Source organism: Oryctolagus cuniculus, chromosome 6 (assembly GCF_051225735.1).
Source record: "Oryctolagus cuniculus isolate XC-2025 breed Fujian yellow rabbit chromosome 6, ASM5122573v1, whole genome shotgun sequence".
Classification (NCBI taxonomy): Eukaryota; Metazoa; Chordata; class Mammalia; order Lagomorpha; family Leporidae; genus Oryctolagus; species Oryctolagus cuniculus.
Window position 1 is genome coordinate 124238249 of NC_142872.1, and position 20108 is coordinate 124258356.

The window sequence follows — 20108 nt, forward strand, 5'->3', positions numbered from 1 at the left end:
AACCGGCACCCCAACTGGGACTAGAACCCAGAGTACCGGTGCCGCAGGCAGAGGATTAGCCTAGTGAACTGTGGCGCCGGCCCCCATAATTTCTTTATCCAGTTTTCAGTTGATGGGCATTTGGGTTGATTCCATATCTTAGTTATTGTGAATTGAGCTGAAAAAAAAAAAAAAGTCTTTAAATAAAAAGAACAGTCACCAAGGCTGTGGTGCTTTGGTACTGCAGCTCCAGGCCACTGATGCCGATGGCCGCATAACCCAGTGACTACTGTAAGAATTCACAGTGTTTACTGATGTAAATGATGGACAATCAATGGAGGAGGGGAAGTGCTTTTCTACAGCAGGATGCCAGCTAATCAATGTAGGAGACATAATGTAATTCGGAAATCACCATTTGATCATTGTCACCATAATGATTGATCCAAGAATGCCAGTGCATGCCAAAAGTAGCAGATAACAGTTTGAAGAACAGGTTATTTTATTTATTTATTTGAAAGGCAGAGAGAGAGTTTTTCCCATTTGCTAGTTCAGTCTCCAAGTACCTACAACAACCAGTGTTGGGCTAGGCGAAACCAGGAGCTAGGAACTCAATCCAGGCCTCCCATGTGAGTGGCAGGGACCCGGCTCCTTGAACCAGCAGCGCTGTCTCCCAGGATGCAACTTAGTGGAAGTGGGAGTTTTGACTTCTAGAAGGTCCTCAGTCTCATAGTCTCTCCCCATTTACAAAGAGCAGCACGGTGACTAGGATGCAAGAATCCGACAGGGACTACCCTAACTGATCCACGTTCACCTTAGCAGTGACGGGCAATATTCCAGTATTCTGTGCGTCCCAGCCCGGACTGCACAGCCAGAGAGAAATCAGGAGGAAACATCAAACCCGAATCGAGGAAGGGTCTACACAATAATGGCCAAGGTCGGGAAAGACAAAGCAAGATTGGGGGAAACGATTTTAGAGGAAAGCCAACAGCAGAGAGGCGCGGCAGCTGAACTCAATGTGTACTCCAGGGTGGGAAAAGCGACACCTCGGGCAAATTGCGTTTAGCCAAGGCTGTGTCTCCCCGTGGCGGCCGCACAGCCGTCCCGCACCTCGAGTCCGCGCATCAGCAGCCGCTGGCAGCGGCCCTCCTCCACCCGGCTCTATTCAGCCACAATTTCCTCAGTCGTCCCCGCGCTTCGCCCCGGCCCCGCCCATGTCCCCTGGCCCTGCATTTCCCGGGAGGTGAATTTTCCCTCCTGCCAGCACCGTCACCTCCATTCTCCTGCTACCCCGACCTGCCACTGCCTCCTCCTCTGCCGCTGTGCCCAAGGCTCCTCCCTGCCTGCGCCAGCTGTCTCGCCGCGGCAGGTGCACCCCCGCTCCCGCTCACTCCCGAGACACCCGCTGCCCGCGCGCGCAGGAGCCGGGCGGCAGAGTTGGGGAAACTTCTGCGGCTCCGGGTCCGCATTCGTGGGGTAGCAGGACTCGGGCCGGGACCGGCCAGCGGGCTCCGCTCCCCGCGATGGGCTGTGCCAGCAGCGCCCTCAACAAGGCCGGCGAGAGCAGCAGGTTCCGCAGCGGTGAGCAAGGGGCCCCGGCCCCATCCCAGCCCGGGTCTCCGGTGGGCTCCCCGGGAGGTCCGAAAGGTGCGATCTGGGCCCACCTCGCTCGGCTAGGCGGCGGGCTCCGTCCCGAAACTTGGCGCGGCAGTGGGTGTGCGCCCCGGCTGGGACAGGCGTCCACTCCTTTGGCCCGCTCCTGCGATCGTGGGCTTCGGCTGTCAATTACCCAACGCAGTCAGGCCCGGACTGTGCCCTACAGAGATGAAAATTGTCCCTTCGCGCTCGCGCCAGCACTTCAGCCTCGGAGATAGCAGAGGGTGACAACAGAGGCGGGCACTCGGTCCTTTACAGGGGCTTCTGCCGTTGAAGGGGTCGGATGAACCTGCTGAGCGTTTGCTATACAATAGCAGGGTAGCGCAGCGGCTGACAGCGCTAAGTGCCCAGGAGAGAATGAAGGCAGGTGAACCAACTGCCCAAGGACTGGGCTGCACCACTCACGTCTTGGCTTCTGAATGGCTAACATTTTGGATCCAGTTCTTTTTTTTTTTTTTTAAAGACATTTATTTATTTGAAAGGCAGAGTTATAGAGAAACACAGAGAGAGGGAGAGAGAAGGAGGGAGGGAGAGTCTTCCATCTGCTGGTTCACTCCCCATTTGGCTACAACAGCTGGAACTGGACCGATCTGAAGCCAGGAGCCTAGAGCTTCTTCCAGGTCTCCCACGTAGGCACAGGGGATCCAAGCACTTGGGCCATCTCCCGCTGCCTTCTCAGCAGAAGTGGAGCAGCTGGGACTTGAACTGGCGCCCATATGGGATGCCAGCACTGCAGGCAGTGGCCCCACCCACTTCGCCAGCCACAGTTCTGAAAGTGAATCGAGTCCCCTAGAGGTAGTTTACAGTCTTCTTCAAAGCTAGCTTTAGGAGGGATTTAGACCGCAGGCAACTCCTCTCCCCAGGATTTCTCTCAGCACCTGTTACTGCAGTTCCAGAACAGTCTTGCTGTCCAGTTTTGGGGGAGAGAGCACAGGATTGTTATGAATGCTGATGCGAAGTTCAGCTACAGAGTCCTGGTCAGAAATACACTGTGTGGCTCATATGTCCGTGGTATCTCATCAGTTATGTCTAGCTTCAGTAGATAACAGAAAGCAAGAAAAAGTTAGGAAGTAGACAAAAAAAAAAAAAAAAAAGTAAAACCCTATCTAAAAGGGATTCCAAACCCCTTGCTGATAACCAGGGTATAGAGAGATGGAAGAACCCGCTGGGGAAGCTCACTCACCACTCTCCCCAGGAAGCAGAGCTTCCAAGCCACTCTGGGCTCTCAAGAGGCCAGTGTGAGGTCTGGTTTCTTTGTTGTTTCATGTTTTATGGAGTCAGGCACATTTTTGCATTCTGCTCCCGAACAAATCCTTACTAGTTTCAATATGAAAATCCAAGGGAAAACAGTTGCTTTGGGAAGATGCATCATCCTGCTCGGGCTTCTCTTACTCCTTGCCATGCCCCAGAGGTCCCGGGAGTAGCCTGGGACTCCATCCGGGTCTCCCACATAGGTAGCAGGGGCCCAAGCCCTTGGGCCATCTTCCACTGCCTTCCCACTAGCATTAGTAGGGAGTTGGATCAGACTCAAACCAGTGCTCGTATGGAATGCTGGAATGCCAGTGTCCCAGGCTGTGGCTTACCCGCTGCCCCACAGCACTGGCCTCCATTATAGATTTTTTTTTTAATTTTTTTTTTATTTTTTGACAGGCAGAGTGGACAGTGAGAGAGAGAGACAGAGAGAACGGTCTTCCTTTGCCGTCGGTTCACCCTCCAATGGCCACCGCGGCTGGTGCGCTGCAGCCGGCGCACCGCGCTGATCCGATGGCAGGAGCCAGGTGCTTCTCCTGGTCTCCCATGGGGTGCAGGGCCCAAGCACTTGGGCCATCCTCCACTGCACTCCCGGGCCATAGCAGAGAGCTGGCCTGGAAGAGGGGCAACTGGGACAGAATCCGGCGCCCCAACCGGGACTAGAACCCGGTGTGCCAGCGCCGCAAGGTGGAGGATTAGCCTAGTGAGCCACGGCGCCGGTCCCATTATAGATTTTTAAACTGATAAAAATAGATATTTCAGATAATGATACTCTTGGAGAGGGACAAAAGTATTCAAATGGCAGAATGGGATTCATAGTGCTCTTAGAAAATAACAAATAACCTTGTTTTAAAAAGTATTCTGTCACCAGTATTGATAGCTATGTACATGCATTATACACTGTTTTTTTTTTATTCTTGCTTTCACTGCTCTTCTAAATTTTCATGAGTATTGTCCTGGGAGAAATGTGAAAACACCTGACTACCAGTTTTAGTGTGCTGAAAATTAATTTATACACTGCATCAGTATTGCTCAACACGTACTAAATCAGTCAACAGGTGTATTTAGCTTCTGATCCTTGATAGACAATACGCTGTTGTCATTGGATACTATTGGATATTCATCAACATTTCAACTCCAGGATCTTGGAGGCCCAATAAATAATTCACTTGTGTGCAGCCCCAAGCCTGTGTGTGTGCTCTCAGATAAGAGCAGTCACAGTTTGTGGACTGTCCTGCCCAGGTGTTTATTCACTGTCCTGTGCCTAATGATGTTTGCACAGAGTAGGTTCTCAGCAACTGTTTGCAGAATGACTCGCTTCTTTAATCCTTATAACAATGCTCTGGCGAAGTATTAGGGTTATCCTGATGCTACACAGAAGTAACTTACCCAAGGTCACAGGGCTCCTAAGAGTCATAACTGTGCTTTGAACTTTTTTTTTTTAATTTTTTTATTTTTTTATTTTTATTTTTTTTGACAGGCAGAGTGGACAGTGAGAGAGAGAGAGACAGAGAGAACGGTCTTCCTTTGCCGTTGGTTCACCCTCCAATGGCCGCCGCGGCCGGCGCGCTGCGGCCGGCGCACCGCGCTAATCCGATGGCAGGAGCCAGGAGCCAGGTGCTTTTCCTGGTCTCCCATGGGGTGCAGGGCCCAAGCACCTGGGCCATCCTCCACTGCACTCCCTGGCCACAGCGGAGGGCTGGCCTGGAAGAGGGGCAACCGGGACAGAATCCGGCACCCCGACCGGGACTAGAACCCGGTGTGCCGGCGCCGCTAGGCGGAGGATTAGCCTAGTGAGCCGCGGCGCCGGCCTTGAACTTTTTTTTAAAAAGATTTTATTTATTTATTTGAGAGGTAGAGTTACAGACAATGAGAGGGAGAGACAGAGAGAAAAGTCTCCTAGAGCCGGCGCCGTGGCTCAATAGGCTAATCCTCCACCTTGCGGCGCCGGCACACCGGGTTCTAGTCCCGGTCGGGGCGCCGGATTCTGTCCCGGTTGCCCCTCTTCCAGGCCAGCTCTCTGCTATGGCCAGGGAGTGCAGTGGAGGATGGCCCAGGTGCTTGGGCCCTGCACCCCATGGGAGACCAGGAAAAGCACCTGGATCCTGGCTCCTGCCATCGGATCAGCGCGGTGCGCCGGCTGCAGCGGCGGCCATTGGAGGGTGAACCAACGGCAAAAGGAAGACCTTTCTCTCTGTCTCTCTCTCTCTCACTGTCCACTCTGCCTGTCAAAAAAAAAAAAAAAAAAAAAAAGTCTCCTGTCCGTTGCTTCACTCCCCAAATGGAGGTGCACCGATTTGAAGCCAGGAGCCAGGAGCTTCTTCTGGGTCTCCCACAAGGGTGCAGCAGGTGCCCAAGAACTTGAGCTGTCTTCCACTGCTTTCCCAGGCCATAGCAGAGAGCTGGATTGGACAATTAACCTACTGCACCACTGCACCAGCCCCATGTGCTTTGAACTTGAATGATTAAACTAGCTTGTGCTAACTAGGTTGAAATTTTTGTGTAATTATTCTGAATTTCTATGGTAATCCACTTGTAAACAACAAAAGAAATATAATAAAAGAGTATTTATTATACTTCCTAAATAAAATATGCATATTATTACTATTCTATACTTTTATTACCTATTAATATAGTACATTTATATAGTTATGTTATATGTAATATTTGTGTAATATTTATTATACTGCATAGCTTATTAGGAACTAGTATATTATATTATTCTTTGTTTTAGATATAAATATATATTTGTATTATGTATAGTATTTGTATAATACAGAATATATCTTAGAGATTAGAATAAACACAACTTATTGTATTTCTTTTGTTATTTTCAAAGTGAGAGACCACATAGCTAATGAGGATTCAGTATGATTTAAGGTATATAACATAAACATAGAAGACATTTATTGTATTCTATAAATAAAAGTCAGTACAACATGGAGTTTGTATTTACTGCCAAATTTAAACTAGGAATATTTGGAAGACATTTAACTTTAAAGTTGTTTCAAACAGATATAGATAGTTGTGGAGAAACTTCCAGTGCCTTCCTGTGAAAATACAGATAACATCCATAAAATTCTTTTATTTTTTATTCCTGAAAGTGATTTATTTATTTAAAAGACTGACAGAGAGAGAAAGGGAGTGAGAGATTTTTCATTTGCTGGTTCACTCCCCCAAAGGCCCATGATAACTGGGACTAGATCATGCCAAAGCTAGGGGCTAGAAACTCCATCCAGGTATCCCCTATAGGTGACAGGGACTCAAGTTCTTAAGCCAACATCTGCTGCCTCCCAGGGGGTCCAGGGAAGCTGGATTGCAAGTGAAGGATTTGATCCCAAGCAGACCAATACGGAATGTGGGTGTCCCAAGCATCATCTTTACCAACCCACTGTGCCACAACGCCCACCTATACGAGATTCTTTTAAACTCACAATGGCAACCTTAAAACCCCACATCTGAAGCTAAAATGCATGAAGTATTCTATAGACTGGATTTGTGTTGGCAAATCTGCCTTATGGAATTTTCTGCAAGACAATTTCTAGCTAAGAACTGCTATGGCTGGCGCTGCGGCTCAATAGGCTAATCCTCCACCTAGCAGCGCCGGCACACCGGGTTCTAGTCCCAGTCGGGGCGCCAGATTCTTTCCTGGTTGCTCCTCTTCCAGGCCAGCTCTCTGCTGTGGCCCGGAAAGGCAGTGGAGGATGGCCCAAGTGCTTAGGCCCTGCACCCCATGGGAGAGCAGGAGAAGCACCTGGCTCCTGCCTTCAGATCAGCACGATGCGCCGGCCACAGCGCGCCAGCCGTGGCGTCCATTGGAGGGTGAACCAACGGCAAAGGAAGACCTTTCTCTCTGTCTCTCTCTCTCACTATCCACTCTGCCTGTCAAAAACAAACAAATACACAAACAAACAAACAAACAAACAAAAAAACCTGTTATATGTGATGTAGTATTGGCCTACAAGCAAAAAGAATCATAAAATAACGGGCTGGACTTGATATCTCTTAGATCTGGTACAGTTCTAAAATCCCATAACACTAACATAAGAAGTTACTTATGTTTTGGGTTCAAATTTAAATCATGCAGCAGTTACAGAGAGGGAGCTGTCAGCTTACAGAGGAATAGTCCTTTCTGCTGACACCGGATGTGGCTGTGACCCCATGCCGCATCCCCTCCCACTTCTTTCCACACCTCCAGCGCAGTGGCCAGGTGTGTGTGATGTGGAGGCCCGCCTCTGGTGGTAAATCAGTATCTAGCGAACTGAAATGCGAAACAGCGCCCAAAGGGCAGTTTGTGAAATTGAATTTGGAGTTTCTAGTGCTTGTGAAAGCAAAGTTCCAGATCCTAGGGCAATTTCTGTTCTTTTCACTTCCAGGAAGATCTGATGGAATGAGATCACAAAGATTTTATTGATGTCACAGCCTCTGCGTTAGGACCCTCCTCGCAGCACAGCTGGCCTCCTACTGACATGCGCGGTCACTGCTCTGTTCTTCCCTAATACAGTCAGCATCCATAGCTGGTAGAATTCTCCTTACTGAGGTTTTTCAGCTAGGGCACTGAAGTGGGCAAAGAAATGGTTACTGTGGACAGACTCATTGGGAGGTTCATTCGTGTGCATTTCCACTGACAGCTGTAATCCCTCTTTGGTTCTGGCCTGAATTTTTTTTTTTTTTTTAATTTTATTTTTGACAGGCAGAGTGGATAGTGAGAGAGAGAGACAGAGAGAAAGGTCTTCCTTTTCCATTGGTTCACCCCTCCATGGCCGGCCAGCGTGCAGATCCGAAGCCAGGAGCCAGGTGCTTCTCTTGGTCTCCCATGCGGGTCCTGGTCTCCCATGCGGGTGCAGGGCCCAAGGACTTGGGCCATCCTCCACTGCCCTCCTGGGCCACAGCAGAGAGCTGGACTGGAAGAGAAGCAACCGGGACAGAATCCGGCGCCCTGACGGGGACTAGAACTCCGGGTGCTGGCGCCGCAGGTGGAAGATTAGCCTATTGAGCTGCGGCGCCCGGCCCTGGCCTGAACTTTCACTAGCTGCCTAGGCAGTAAGATGAAACCGTGGACAGCTGATGGGTCTGTGAATTGTTCTCTGTACCGCAGGCATACCTTCAGGCTTCAACCGGTATTTTCACACGGTGACGTTTCAGTCCTCACTAGACAAACATTTTTTTCCTTTGCAATTGAAAAATAAGCACCACGAACATTTAAACTGACTTTATGATCCTTTTTTTTTTTAAATGCAGAAACTATAAGGTTTTTTTCTTTTGCTCACTGGACTGAGTCTTTTAAAAAAGATTTTAAAATTTATTTATTTGAAACCTGTTGCCCTTCATCTTTTTACTTGACAATATGGAGGGTTTTCTGTATCGGTATAAGGGAAATTTGTCATTTCTTTTACACCTGTTTAATGATCTCGTGTAAGATTTATTTAAACAGTCCCCCACTGAGGAACACTGGATTTCCCCTCTAGTCTTTTCCTGTTGGGAACAAAGCTGACACGAATTCCTTTATGCAGACATCATTTCGAACGTGCAGGACAGCTTCCCAGAAGTGGCATGGCTAGGTCAAAGGGTATATGCCTTTATAATTTTGATAGATAACTGCCCAAATGCTTTCCCTAAGACCTGTACCAGTTGGCGCTTTCATCAGATAAAATAAATATTTTTCTAGACTTTAAGAGATGAGATGCAGCCACATCAAAACTTGTGTATGCAGCAGAAGTCGGGAGACAAGCAAGGGAACTTCTACCTGGTTCCAGGAACTTTCATTCATGATCTCATTTAATTCCCACAGCAGCTTTGTAAAGCAAACACTAGAGGTACAAAATACAGCTAGGAAACGGAAACTTAGCGAGGGTAAGGATCTCAGAGCCAGCATGGAACAGAGGTGAGGTTCGAGCCGAAGGCCCTGCTCTTCTTACATCTGGGGGTCTAGTGCTGGTGCTGCCAGGAACTTGTGGTGTGGCCTTACACCTAGGAGAAATCCAACCAACTGCTGTTGAGGGGGTGGGTGGGTGACTGGGCGGATCGACAGAAATGGGACTCAGGGAGCTAAGAGTGCTACTCAAAACAGCATGGGGGGGAATGGTGACCTGAGGAACAAACAGCAGAAACTGCAGGCTGCCACTGGCCGAGATGGGCTTGGGGAGAGCATGCTGGCTTGTGGAGAAGGTCCCCGGGGTGCTGAAGGGGAAGGTAAGGCAGGGAAGCAAAGCTCACTCGTGTGCTCTGAGTCTCGCTTCGTGCGGCTGCCACCTGTCCCAGCTCTGCATGCGGTGTCGCTCCTGTGTTAATGTTTTACAGCGTCAAGTCCTGACAAAACTCTGCATGCTTGCCGGGGGTTTACTCAGAGTCTCACCAAGGCTGATAAAAAGTGTCAGGCTTGGCCAGGCTTCAAGTCCTGGAGAAAGGGTAGGGAGAACTAGGTCATGATGGTTGTAAAGCGCAGGACCAGAATGTAGCTCTCCAAGTGAGTGAGGGAAGCATCGTCACGACCTCAGAAGCTCCATCACCCGTGCCAGGCTGGTGCTGCTGTTCGTGTCCTTGAACCCCTCCTTGGGAAGGGCCCTTGGCTTCTAGATCATCCTTTTCTGTATATTCAAGAATGCTTGAGCTTGCCCTTTAAGGATTAAAACAAACAAAACACACTCTCTCTCTCTCTCTTTTTTTTTTTTTTTTTTTTTTTTTTTTACAGGCAGAGTTAGACAGTGAGAGAGAGAGAGAGAGAGAGACAGAGAGAAAGGTCTTCCTTTTCTGTTGGTTCATCCCCCAAATGGCCACCACGGCCAGCATGCTGTGCCGATCTGAAGCCAGGAGCCAGGTGCTTCCTCCTGGTCTCCCATGCAGGTGCAGGGCCCAAGCACTTGGGCCATCCTCCACTGCCTTCCTGGGCTACAGCAGAGAGCTGGACTGGAAGAGGAGCAACCGGGACAGAACTGGCGCCCTGACCGGGACTAGAACCCGGGATGCCGGCACCACAGGCGGAGGATTAGCCAAGTGAGCCGCAGCGCCGTCCTCTCTCATTGTGTTTAACAGCAAAAATGCTGTGGGAATTTAGCTTTATGAGGACGGGTGGAAGAAGCTGGGCGGGCAGTGCTGGCGTGTGTCTGAGTACCCTGGATGTTGTACAGGGCTGCCTGTGAGAATGGGTTGCTGGGCACTGTGATGTGTCTCCCAGATTTAGGGCAGCCGGGCAGGGTCTGTCTCCAGCAGCAGTTTGTTCCATCTGGGATACTGCACAGAAATCGTGTTACACGTGTGCCACGACATTAATTGAGCTGTGCCTCCTCTGCTCTGTGATTTTTCACTGCAAATGGAGCATCCTTTATCTGAAATGTTTGGGTTCAGATTTTGGATTTTTTTTCAGGTTATGATATATTTGCAGGTGCATCATGAGTTATCTAGAGGATGAGACTCAAGTGTGAGAGGAAAACTGCTATGTTACAAGTGGCTTTCCATTCTGGAGAAGAAAATCTCGCATTTTGTTGATGTGATCTGTACTTTGTCCTAACCATGGGACCAAAGCCATCTCAAGTGCATTTGGGTCCCTAACCCAAGAAAGAAGCAGCAGCTTCCAGGCCTGGGATCACGCTTCTGTTTGGTCTGCCCAGTGCTCCTTCTGGTAGCAGTGGTTTGCAGGGAGCGCTGCCTGCCCAGATTGGAGGCCCACTGTTGCTGTGGATTCGTTCTGAGAAGAGAAGCGTGGTGGGGACAAGAGGCGCAGAGTCACCACACAGACCCCGAGAGTCGGGTGAAAGCGGGCTAGACGTGAGCAGCTCGCAGACTCGTTTATTTTGGTTGGTACAGCAGCTTAAATAGCCAAGGCAGCCAATCCGGTCAAGGGGCGGTTTATGCCCTAACCAATCACAGACTGTTGCCAGGCAGTATCCGAAGCCATCCAATCACAGCCTGTTGCCAGGCAGGCTCTGTTGCCAGGTGGTTTCCCAGAGGGTTTTTGAAGCCACTCCTGAGTAACTGACACTTGCTTGCCAGTGGCCATCTTGGCATGGCCTTCTTATTCCACCACAGCCCACATGTCTGATGTGAATGTCACTTCTCTGTTGCAAAGTTTAACTGGTCCATCCCAGCCTCCAAGCTGCTAACTGCTGACTCCATCCGCATGCACAGACATCTGCTTTTGGCCACAGGCCCTTGTGCTCAGCACCCTGACCAAGCCCACCACAGGCACAGTGGCTGAGCCAGGAGAACGGCCATCTTCATGGTGGTGTAGCCCTTTACTCTCCTCGTGTAGAATGCAAGTAAAGTATTAACCGTAATTTCAGATAGGAAGTCAGAAAGCTGCTTTTGTTCTGACTTAGCCGAGGCAGAGGCTCAGCAACCCCAGGCAATTCTGAGAAATGAAGAAAGCTTGAGAAAAATCTTCCTGCCCAATATGGAGCTCACTTACATCAGCTCGGGCCCTTGGATCATTGCTGAATCAATATGCTTCCCCTGGTGCTGACCACGGCGTGTTCACATATAGGTGGCATTGATCACATGTAGTCAGCATGTAGTTGAACAGTGCTAACTGCACGTGAGTGATGCCAACTTCCTGCCAATCTAATGCCAACTACATGTGGACAATGCCAACCTCATGTCAGCGATACAAACTTAATGCCAACTTCACACCAACTACATGTGAGCAATGCAAACTTCATGCAAGTACATATGAACAATGCCAACTTCATGCCAGCTTTGTGACACCTATAGACCAACTACATGACAATGTCATGCCAACTGTATAAAATTCATGTGAAAATGCCATCATACCAACTATGTGTGAATGATGCCAACTACATGCCACCTACACACTAACTTCATGTCATCTCCTTGCCAGCTTCATGCCAACTCCATATATTGTGCCAACTCGATGCCAACTATGTGCCAACTTGATGCCAACTACAGGTGAATGATGCCAACTACAAATGAGTAATGCCAACTTCATCTCAACATGGGAGACTTTTAGTTGTTTTCCAGCTTTTGCTATTATAAAGAATTCTGTGATACTTTTTTTTTTATTATTTGAAAGAGTTACAGAGAGAGGTAGAGACAGAGAGAGAGGTCTTCCATCTGCTGGTTCACTCCCCAGATGGCTGTAATGGCCGGAGCTGCGCCAATCCAAAGCCAGGAGCCACTTCCGGGTCTCCCACGTGGGTGCAGGGGCCCAGGACTTGGGCCATCTTCTACTGACTTCCCAGGCCATAGCAGAGAGCTGGTTTGGAAGTGGAGCAGCCAGGACTAGAACCGGTGCCCATACGGGATGCTGGTGCTTCAGGCCAGGGCTTTAACCCACTGTGCCACCTCACCGGCCCTGTGATACTTTTTTTTTCATTCAAAGTATTTTCCTAAGGTTTATGCTTTTCAGATACATTTCTGGAAGTGGGATTACTGGGTCGAAGAGCATAAACAAAGATAAGCCAAGTTGCTTATCTTCAAATATTCAGAGCGTCTTTGCATTCACTGTTTAAAGAGACAGAACGCTTCATGCAGTTCTGAGATGGTGGTAGAGGGAAATTCACCACCATTTTCTATATGAGCTCATTGGGTGCTAAGTTACCAAGGCCGCACGAGATGCAGGACAGAACCAGGGTTAAAAAACACATTTCCTAACTGTCTCTTGATTTGTCTCCACCCCTCCCCCCCCCACCGCCATGTCCCTCAAGTGACAGGAAACTCAGGCCGAGCCATCTGTCCCAGCCAGTACCCAGCAGGGCCTTGTCTGCTCACCAGGGGCTAGGCTGCCCTGGAAGGAAAGGGAGTGCTTTCTAGCGGCCCAACGACCCCACACAGTGACTCTTCCAACGAGCATGAAGAGGAGAAAGGCTGAGGCAGGGCAAAGCGTACAAGAAGCAAAGTGCAGTGTCCGAGGTTAGAATATGAGGCAGGAACCACGAGACAGCAGCATAGAGGCAAACAGGAGAAAACGCTGGCTTTGGCGGAGCTCAGAGTTTAGGATGAGGCACCTAAGAGGAAGTGAGGGAAGGGGTTTGACTTGGAGAGCCACAGGGTCACGGTATGTCCTAAACTCTCAAATCCACTTCTTGATACCCATTCACTTTCTCAAGAGCAAAGCTAAGTAATAATGTGTGTTTTCTCTTTGCTTTTTTTTTCTCCCCCAAATAAATGGTCAAAAAGCAACTTCCAAGGAGTGTTTTCCAAACACAGAAGGCAGCAAGGCCTGCTTTGCCCACCCCAAACCAAGGACACTGGGAAGAGAAGCCGATCCTCACGGTAGTGCTCAAAGGGACAGCCCTCCCCTGCCCCAGGAGCTCAAGGCCTCAGTGGCACCCGCAGCGAATGGCATGAAACCTCTTCCTGAGAAGCCCCTGGTGGCACCGGAGGCAGCCCGTGGGGAAGATGCCGTGCACCAGTCGGGATCCACGGAGGTGACTCGGCCTCTGGAGAGAGCAGAGGGGAAGCAGACAGACGTGGAAGGAATGGCAGAGGCTCAGTCTTTGAAAGGTCATGGCAAGACTGAACCCCTGGGACCTGAACCCAAGGGTCAGGCTCTGAGGACAGCAGGAGAGAGGGGCTCCCCTGGGGCACTGGAAGGCACTGAGAGCCCGCACGCTGCAGGTGAGAGGGAACCTCCAGCAACGGCCGGCTGCATCACGCCTCTGCACACAGGTGCAGAGCTGCAGCCTCAAGAGGCAATGGGGAAGGAGGAACGGTCCCAGCTCCTAAAAGCCACTCCTGAAGAGAATGAAGCTCCAGAACCAGTGGTAAGAAGACAGCTGATGGAAACAGCTGACGAGCTGCAGCATCAGGCGACACCAGGAAAAAGTGAGCTGTCCCAGCTTCCAGAAACGGATCCAAGAGAGACAGCGACGCCGAAAATCGTGGACCTGAGTCAGCTTATGGAGACACCTGGAAGGAGTGGTTCACTCCGTACAACTCCTGCAGGCCCAGGAAACCTGGAGCAGGCGCAGCCTGAAGGAGTGGCTGGAAGCCCAGAGCATCCAGCAGGAATGGTAGACATGGCGGCAAACGAGCAAATGGTCTGCACAGTGCCCACTCACAGGCAGCAGCGCCACACTGAAGGTACAGTTACGCTGTCGGGGTGCAGGAAGCTTAGCAGACCAGCTCTGGGGCTGCAGTAACTGACACACAGTCACTAAACTCTGGTTGAAGCTCGTTTGACCTCAAAGAAAAAAAAAAAAGGCTTCCAAACCCAGGAGTCATTCCATCAATGCTCACATCAGCTTTCCAGGAAAAAAAATTTTTTTTTTAAAAGTTGTATTTAGGGGCCAGCACTGTGGCATAGTGGGTAAAATCGTTGCCTGCAGTGCTGGCATCCCATATGGGCACTGGTTCGAGTCCCAGCTGCTCCTCTTCCGATCCAGCTCTCTGCTGTGGCCTGGGAAAGCAGTAGAGGATGGCCCCAAGTCCTTGGGCCCCTGCACCCACGTGGGAAACCCGGAAGAAGCTCCTGGCTCCTGCCTTAGATCGGATCAACTCTGGCTGTTGCGGCCATCTGGGGAGTGAACCAGTGGATGGAAGACTTCTGTCTCTCTCTGTCTTTGCCTCTGTGTCACTCTGCCTTTCAAATAAATAAATAAATAAATCTTTAAAAAAAGTTTTATTTATTTGAAAGAGTGACAGAAAGGGAGAAAGAGAAGGGGGCAGGGGAGAGACACAGAAAGAGAAATTACCAACTGATGTTTCACTCCCCAAATGCATGACAGCCAGGGCTGGGCCAGGCTGAAACCCAGAGCCAGAAATTCCCTCTGAGTCTCCCATGTGGGTGGCAGTGCCCCAAGTACTTGAGCCATCATCTGTTGATTCCCAGGTTCATTAGCAGGAAGCTTGTATTTTGGAAATGAAGTCAGGACTTTATCCCAGGTACTCTGATATGGGTGTTTCTGGGCTTAACCTGCTGTGGCAGTGTCTGGCTCCAGAAAAAAAAATTTAAAACACGACCGATATCCAAGTTTTCAACCTAGAACTTGATAGTTAAGTAGAATCAAATATTGAGGCCGGCGCCACGGCTCACTAGGCTAATCCTCCGCCTGCGGCGCCGGCACCCTGGGTTCTAGTCCCAGTTGGGGCACCGGATTCTGTCCCGGTTGCTCCTCTTCCAGCCCAGTTCTTTGCTGTGGCCCAGGAAGGCAATGGAGGATGGCCCAAGTGCTTGGGTCCTGCACCTGCATGGGAGACCAGGAGGAAGCACCTGGCTCCTGGCTTTGGATCGGCGCAGCGTGCCGGCCATGGCGGCCATTCGGGGGGGTGAACCAATGGAAGGAAGACCTTTCTCTCTCTCTCTCTCTCTAACTCTGCCTGCTTAAAAAAAAAAAAATCAAATATTGAAGATAACATGTTAAATTTTCTGAATTTTGTAAGTTCACTCTTCATCAAGCTCCAGGCATAGTGTGAGGATCCAAAGTCCAGGTGAACAAATGATTAATCGAGGACCTGACCTTCTTACAATAGAAGGTAATGATAATGGGTCTTAGAATGCGATTTTCATCTTGGCCAATCTTCTTAGAAAATTACAGTCTGTTCTTGTTGTCCTGTAATCTTTTTATCTTCAAGAAAAGACTTGGAACATGTGTTATGTTTTAGCATATGATTTTTTTTTTTTTTTAAATTTCACTGTACTTTAACAGCATAAAACGGACCAGCATCGTGGTGTAGCAGGTTAAGACGACACCTGCAATGCTGGTATCTCATATGGAGCCCTTTCAAATCCTGGCTGCTCCATTTCCAATCCAGCTCCCTGCTAATGTGCCTGGGAAAGCAGCAGAGGATGGTTCAAATACTCGGGCCCCTGCCACTCATGTGGGAGACCCAGATGGAGTTTGAGGCTCCTGGCCATTGAGGCCATTTGGAGAGTGAACTAGCAGATAGAAGATCTTTCTCTCCTTCTCTCTTTGTAACTCTGCCTTTCAAGTAAGTAAATAAATAAATATATTTTTAAATCACAGCATAAAATGCATGATATTTATACCGTTCTTATTGGAGCTATAATAGAAAATAACATTTTCTTTTGGGGGCATGATTTGTACTTGGTAAATTTTAGCTTCACAGTACAGTGTTATTAAGTGAAACATTCATCTGTATGATTTTTTTAATAAAGATTTTATTTATTTATTTGAGAAGCAGAGTTACAGAGAGAAGGAGAGACAAAATTCTTCCATCCACTGGGTCACTTCTCAAATGGCCACAATGACTGGGGCTGGGCCTGGGTGAAGCCAGGAGCCAGGAGCTTCTTCTAGATCTCCCGCATGGGTGCAGGGGCCCAAACACTTGGTCCATCTTCCACTGCTTTCCCAGGCAATGGCAGAGAGCTGGATCAGAAAAGGAGCAGCCAGGACTGGAACCTGGCACCCATATGGGAGGCCAGCACTGCAGGCAGAGGATTAACCTACTGTGCCACAGCACCGGTCCCCCAACTGTATATTTCCTGAGTATCTAACCATACACTGGGTGCTGGGGGCAGGATGGGTTAGATAGTCCTTGTCCTGGAGGGATCACAGTCTAGTGGGGGAGGCAGAAGGTCCACAAAGCACCTCCATCTCTGTGGGTGGCTCCAGGTACTTCATGGGGCAAACAGTCAAAGCACTTAGAGTTCTCTATCCTGGATTGGCAAAGTCAAAAGTTTTTAGGGCCTGGCATATTGAAAATGAGTGAAATGAGGAGTACATAGAACACCTTGGGGAGCTCCTGGAGACCTTGGTGAAGAGGAGAGCACAGCCCTATCAAAAGAGGCCGTTCTGGGGCCAGCACTGTGGCGCAGTGGGTTAAAGCCCTGGCCTGAAGCACTGGCATCCCATATAGGCACTGGTTCGAATCCTGGCTGCTCCTCTTCCCATGCAGCTCTGTGCTATGGCCTGGGAAAGCAGTGGAAGATGGCCCAAGTCCTTGGGTCCCTGCACCCACATGGGAGACCCGGAAGAAGCTTCTGGCTCCTGGCTTCAGATTGGCGCAGCTCTGGCCGTTGCAGCCATCTGGGAGTAAACCAATGGATGGAAGAACTCTCTCTCTGTCTCTACCTCTCTCTGTAACTCTTTCAGATAAATAAAATTAAAAAAAAAAAAAAGGGGGGGGGTGGTCTGCCTGGATCCAGCCATGGGCAGAGGGACAGTGTTGCCCAGAATGACCTCGTAGGGAAACCCATTTGCATGTGCAATGTCTAGATTTCTCATTGTCGGGAACCTCCAGATGTTAAATGGAAGTTTTCTTTAAACACCAGAATGGCCACACAAGACAGATTTTGATTCAGATACAAAGGAACCTGGGCCCCTTTTGATCAACAGACAAGTGACACTTTTTGCTGTAATGTGTTCTTTCTACTGCCATTTCTTGGGTACTTTTGCCAAGACTCAAAGATGTTATATGACTTGTTTTATATAACATATGATGTTATACGGCTGCTCAGAGGCCCTAAGGCCATCAGACACCACCAAAAGAAACTATAATTTAGACCAAGAGAAAGAACTGCCCCCACCAGAAACCAACCATGGGATAATTTATTGTGCATGTCCAGTGTTGTCTCTGATTAATATCACCTTTGGTTACTTTTCCAGGTGAGACAGAAGAACAGATGGAAACAGAGGTGGAGCATAAGAAAGCAAGTGGAGGGGCTGAAACAAATGAAGAAACAGGAGAAGCTGTGGATCTTTCAGCAGCCACATAGACAGGTGTGCTGCTACGAGGGTGAATGGACACAGTGCATCACAACGGAGAGGACAGGAGGATGGCAGTGAACTTGTGGTTACGAGTCTTACCTTTCTCCATCTGTGTGTTTTATACAAGGAATGAACTTGTGTTTTTACTTGGCCTATTGCTTGATTTCATTGTTCCATAAAACTGCCAAGCTATAAACAGTTTTTCTCTTAGCTACCTTGCATAGTTACACATTTAGAGCTGTAAGTCAGAGCCAATATAGTAGAGAAGAACCCTGTGGCAATGGAACCAGCGGAACCTGGGGCAATGCAACCAGTGGATGGAAGCTTTCTGTATCTCCATCTCCCTCACTTTAACTCTGCCTTTCAAATAAATAAATCTTTTTTTAAAAAAAAATAGAGCGTACAGAAAAAGAGTCTCTCATTATTCTTACTTGATCTCTGGTATGTTTCTGACTTGAAAGCATGGAGGTAGACAGCAATAGGAATGCCCTGAGTGTCGGACATCATCCCTACTGTGCAAACTGAAGAAGCTGGATTGTGCATTGATTGAAAGCAAGGACTGCTTTATATATCTTTGAATTCAGGCATTTAGTTGCTTCAGTGGAATATTCTGAGTGCTCATTAAGTATCTTGAATCAATAAATGAATAATACAAAATCTTCCCACTTACATTTAACTCACTAAAAAAGTAATACATAGGGGCTGGTGCTGTGGTGCAATGGGTTAAAGCCCTGGCCTGCAGAGCCAGCATGCCATATAGGCACGGGTTCAAGTTCCGGCTGCTCTGCTTCTGGTCCAGCTCCCTGCTGATGCTGCCCAGAAGCACCATCCTGCTGGGGTCCCTTGAGAGGAAAAAGTGTGGTCAACCTGTGACCCCACTGCTTTTCTAATCAGACTTTGGAGTAAGAGCTCTCAGTGAAACTAACAACCTTTGAGCTGTCAAAACACCCACATCACTCAACACTTTATTCCAAACTGGCCTTTCTATTAGGAGTTGCTTTCAAGGGAAAATCCTTTTCCCATATTTAGCTAATGAACATTGGATGGTCATGGTCAAATAACATAACCCTAGCAGGTTTACATTAGTGCTGTTTTGGCAGAAACAATAGCTTGTTAGAGATTACAAACACCCTATTCTTATAGTTTGGGTTCCGGCATCTCACTAGGATGTCACAGGCCCAAAGGTGAGCTTTTTTTTTTTTTTGACAGGCAGAGTGGACAGTGAGAGAGAGAGAGAGAAAGGTCTTCCTTTGCTGTTGGTTCACCCTCCAGTGGCCGCTGCGGCCGGTGCACCGCGCTGATCCGATGGCAGGAGCCAGGTGCTTCTCCTGGACTCCCATGGGGTGCAGGGCCCAAGCACTTGGGCCATCCTCCACTGCACTCTTGGGCCACAGCAGAGAGCTGGACTGGAAGAGGGGCAACCGGGACAGAATCCGGTGCCCCGACCGGGACTAGAACCCGGTGTGCCGGCGCCGCAGGCGGAGGATTAGCCTAGTGAGCTGCGGCGCCGGCCCAAAGGTTAGCTTTCTAACTATCAGGACACCCCTAGCAGTTCAGTGTGAGGACAAACTAATAGTTGATTTTGACTACTAGCTATTTGGTGGGTCAGATGGATGGATCAGTTTCAAGTTTGCTGGATATCAGTTATCTAAAGGTAAAAATAACACTGTTTCTGTCTAGGTACTTAAAACAGGACACACAATGATTATTTAGGTAGTAACTGCAAGGAGGGATTCCTTTGTTATTAAAATGATTTTTAGTATAAAATGAATGTTCATTGTAGAAAATTCAGAAAATACAAATTTTAAAAGATGAAATTTAAATAGGGCATCTAATTCAATAAAAAACTACTGTTAGCCTGTTGATGTATATGAGGTATTATTTCTTCAGCTGCAAAAGTTCTAATAACAAATTAGTCAAAGCACAATGTTTTTTGTTGTTGTTGTTTTGTTTTGAAAGATTTACTTATTTATTTGAAAGTCAGAGTTACACAGAGAGAGAAGGAAAGGCAGAGAGAGAGAGGTCTTCCATCCACTTGTTCACTTCCCAGATGGCTGCAACAGTCAGAACTGTGCCGATCTGAAGCCAGGAGCCAGGAGCTTCTTCCAGGTCTCCCACGTGGGTGCAGGGGCCCAAGGACTTGGGCCATCTTCCACTGCTTTCCCAGGCCATAGCAGAGAGCTAGATTAGAAGTGGAGCAGCTGGGACTCGAACTGGCACCCATATGGGATGCCGATAATGCAGGTGGCGGTTTTACCTGCTATGCCACAGTGCCAGCCCCCAAAGCACAATGTTAATAGAACTTTAACCCTGTTGAGTAAGTACTTCTGGATGTTTCTCATTGAAATCCACTGCAGATAACAGTTTATAGAAAATATTCTAATAATAATTGCTATAGTTTTACTCAATTTGGATTAGTGCTGTAGAGGAAGCAGTTGTGCTTAAGTGTATTAGCCTTTAGCTGACTATGAGTAAGATAAACAGCTCACTTAAACAGAATATTTATTTGGAACTATTTAAATGCTTTCCAATTACTGAACAAATGGGAGAAGTAAGAAAAGACTGTAAGTTCTTCTGAGGACAGGAAAGGTAGCTCATGTC

General features: G+C 48.5%; 1 protein-coding gene across 2 annotated transcripts; it reads left to right on the top strand.

Annotated features, from left to right (window-relative positions):
- Positions 1-1223: 1223 nt before the first annotated feature.
- ERICH5 (glutamate rich 5) lies at positions 1224-17892 on the top strand. Of its 2 annotated transcripts, none has more exons than XM_008255785.5 (3): positions 1224-1557; positions 13015-13920; positions 17406-17892. In XM_008255785.5, exons 1-3 carry the CDS (start codon positions 1500-1502, stop codon positions 17513-17515), a joined length of 1074 nt encoding a protein of 357 aa, XP_008254007.2. In that variant the 5' UTR covers positions 1224-1499; the 3' UTR covers positions 17516-17892. The 2 variants fall into 2 exon arrangements, with proteins under 2 accessions (XP_008254007.2, XP_008254006.2); XM_008255784.5 differs by lacking the exon at positions 1224-1557 and adding an exon at positions 11584-11784 and having other exon boundaries at positions 17406-17648.
- Positions 17893-20108: the final 2216 nt, after the last annotated feature.

What these genes read in the sequence shown, in the direction of transcription:
- ERICH5 (XM_008255784.5), top strand. Translation starts at nt 11,721, where the DNA reads ATGCCAACTCCATATATTGTGCCAACTCGATGCCAACTATGTGCCAAC. An exon ending in CAACTTGATGCCAACTACAG is followed by an intron (nt 11,785 to 13,014) that starts GTGAATGATGCC and finishes ATGGTCAAAAAG; the next exon opens with CAACTTCCAAGGAGTGTTTT. An exon ending in GCAGCAGCGCCACACTGAAG is followed by an intron (nt 13,921 to 17,405) that starts GTACAGTTACGC and finishes TTACTTTTCCAG; the next exon opens with GTGAGACAGAAGAACAGATG.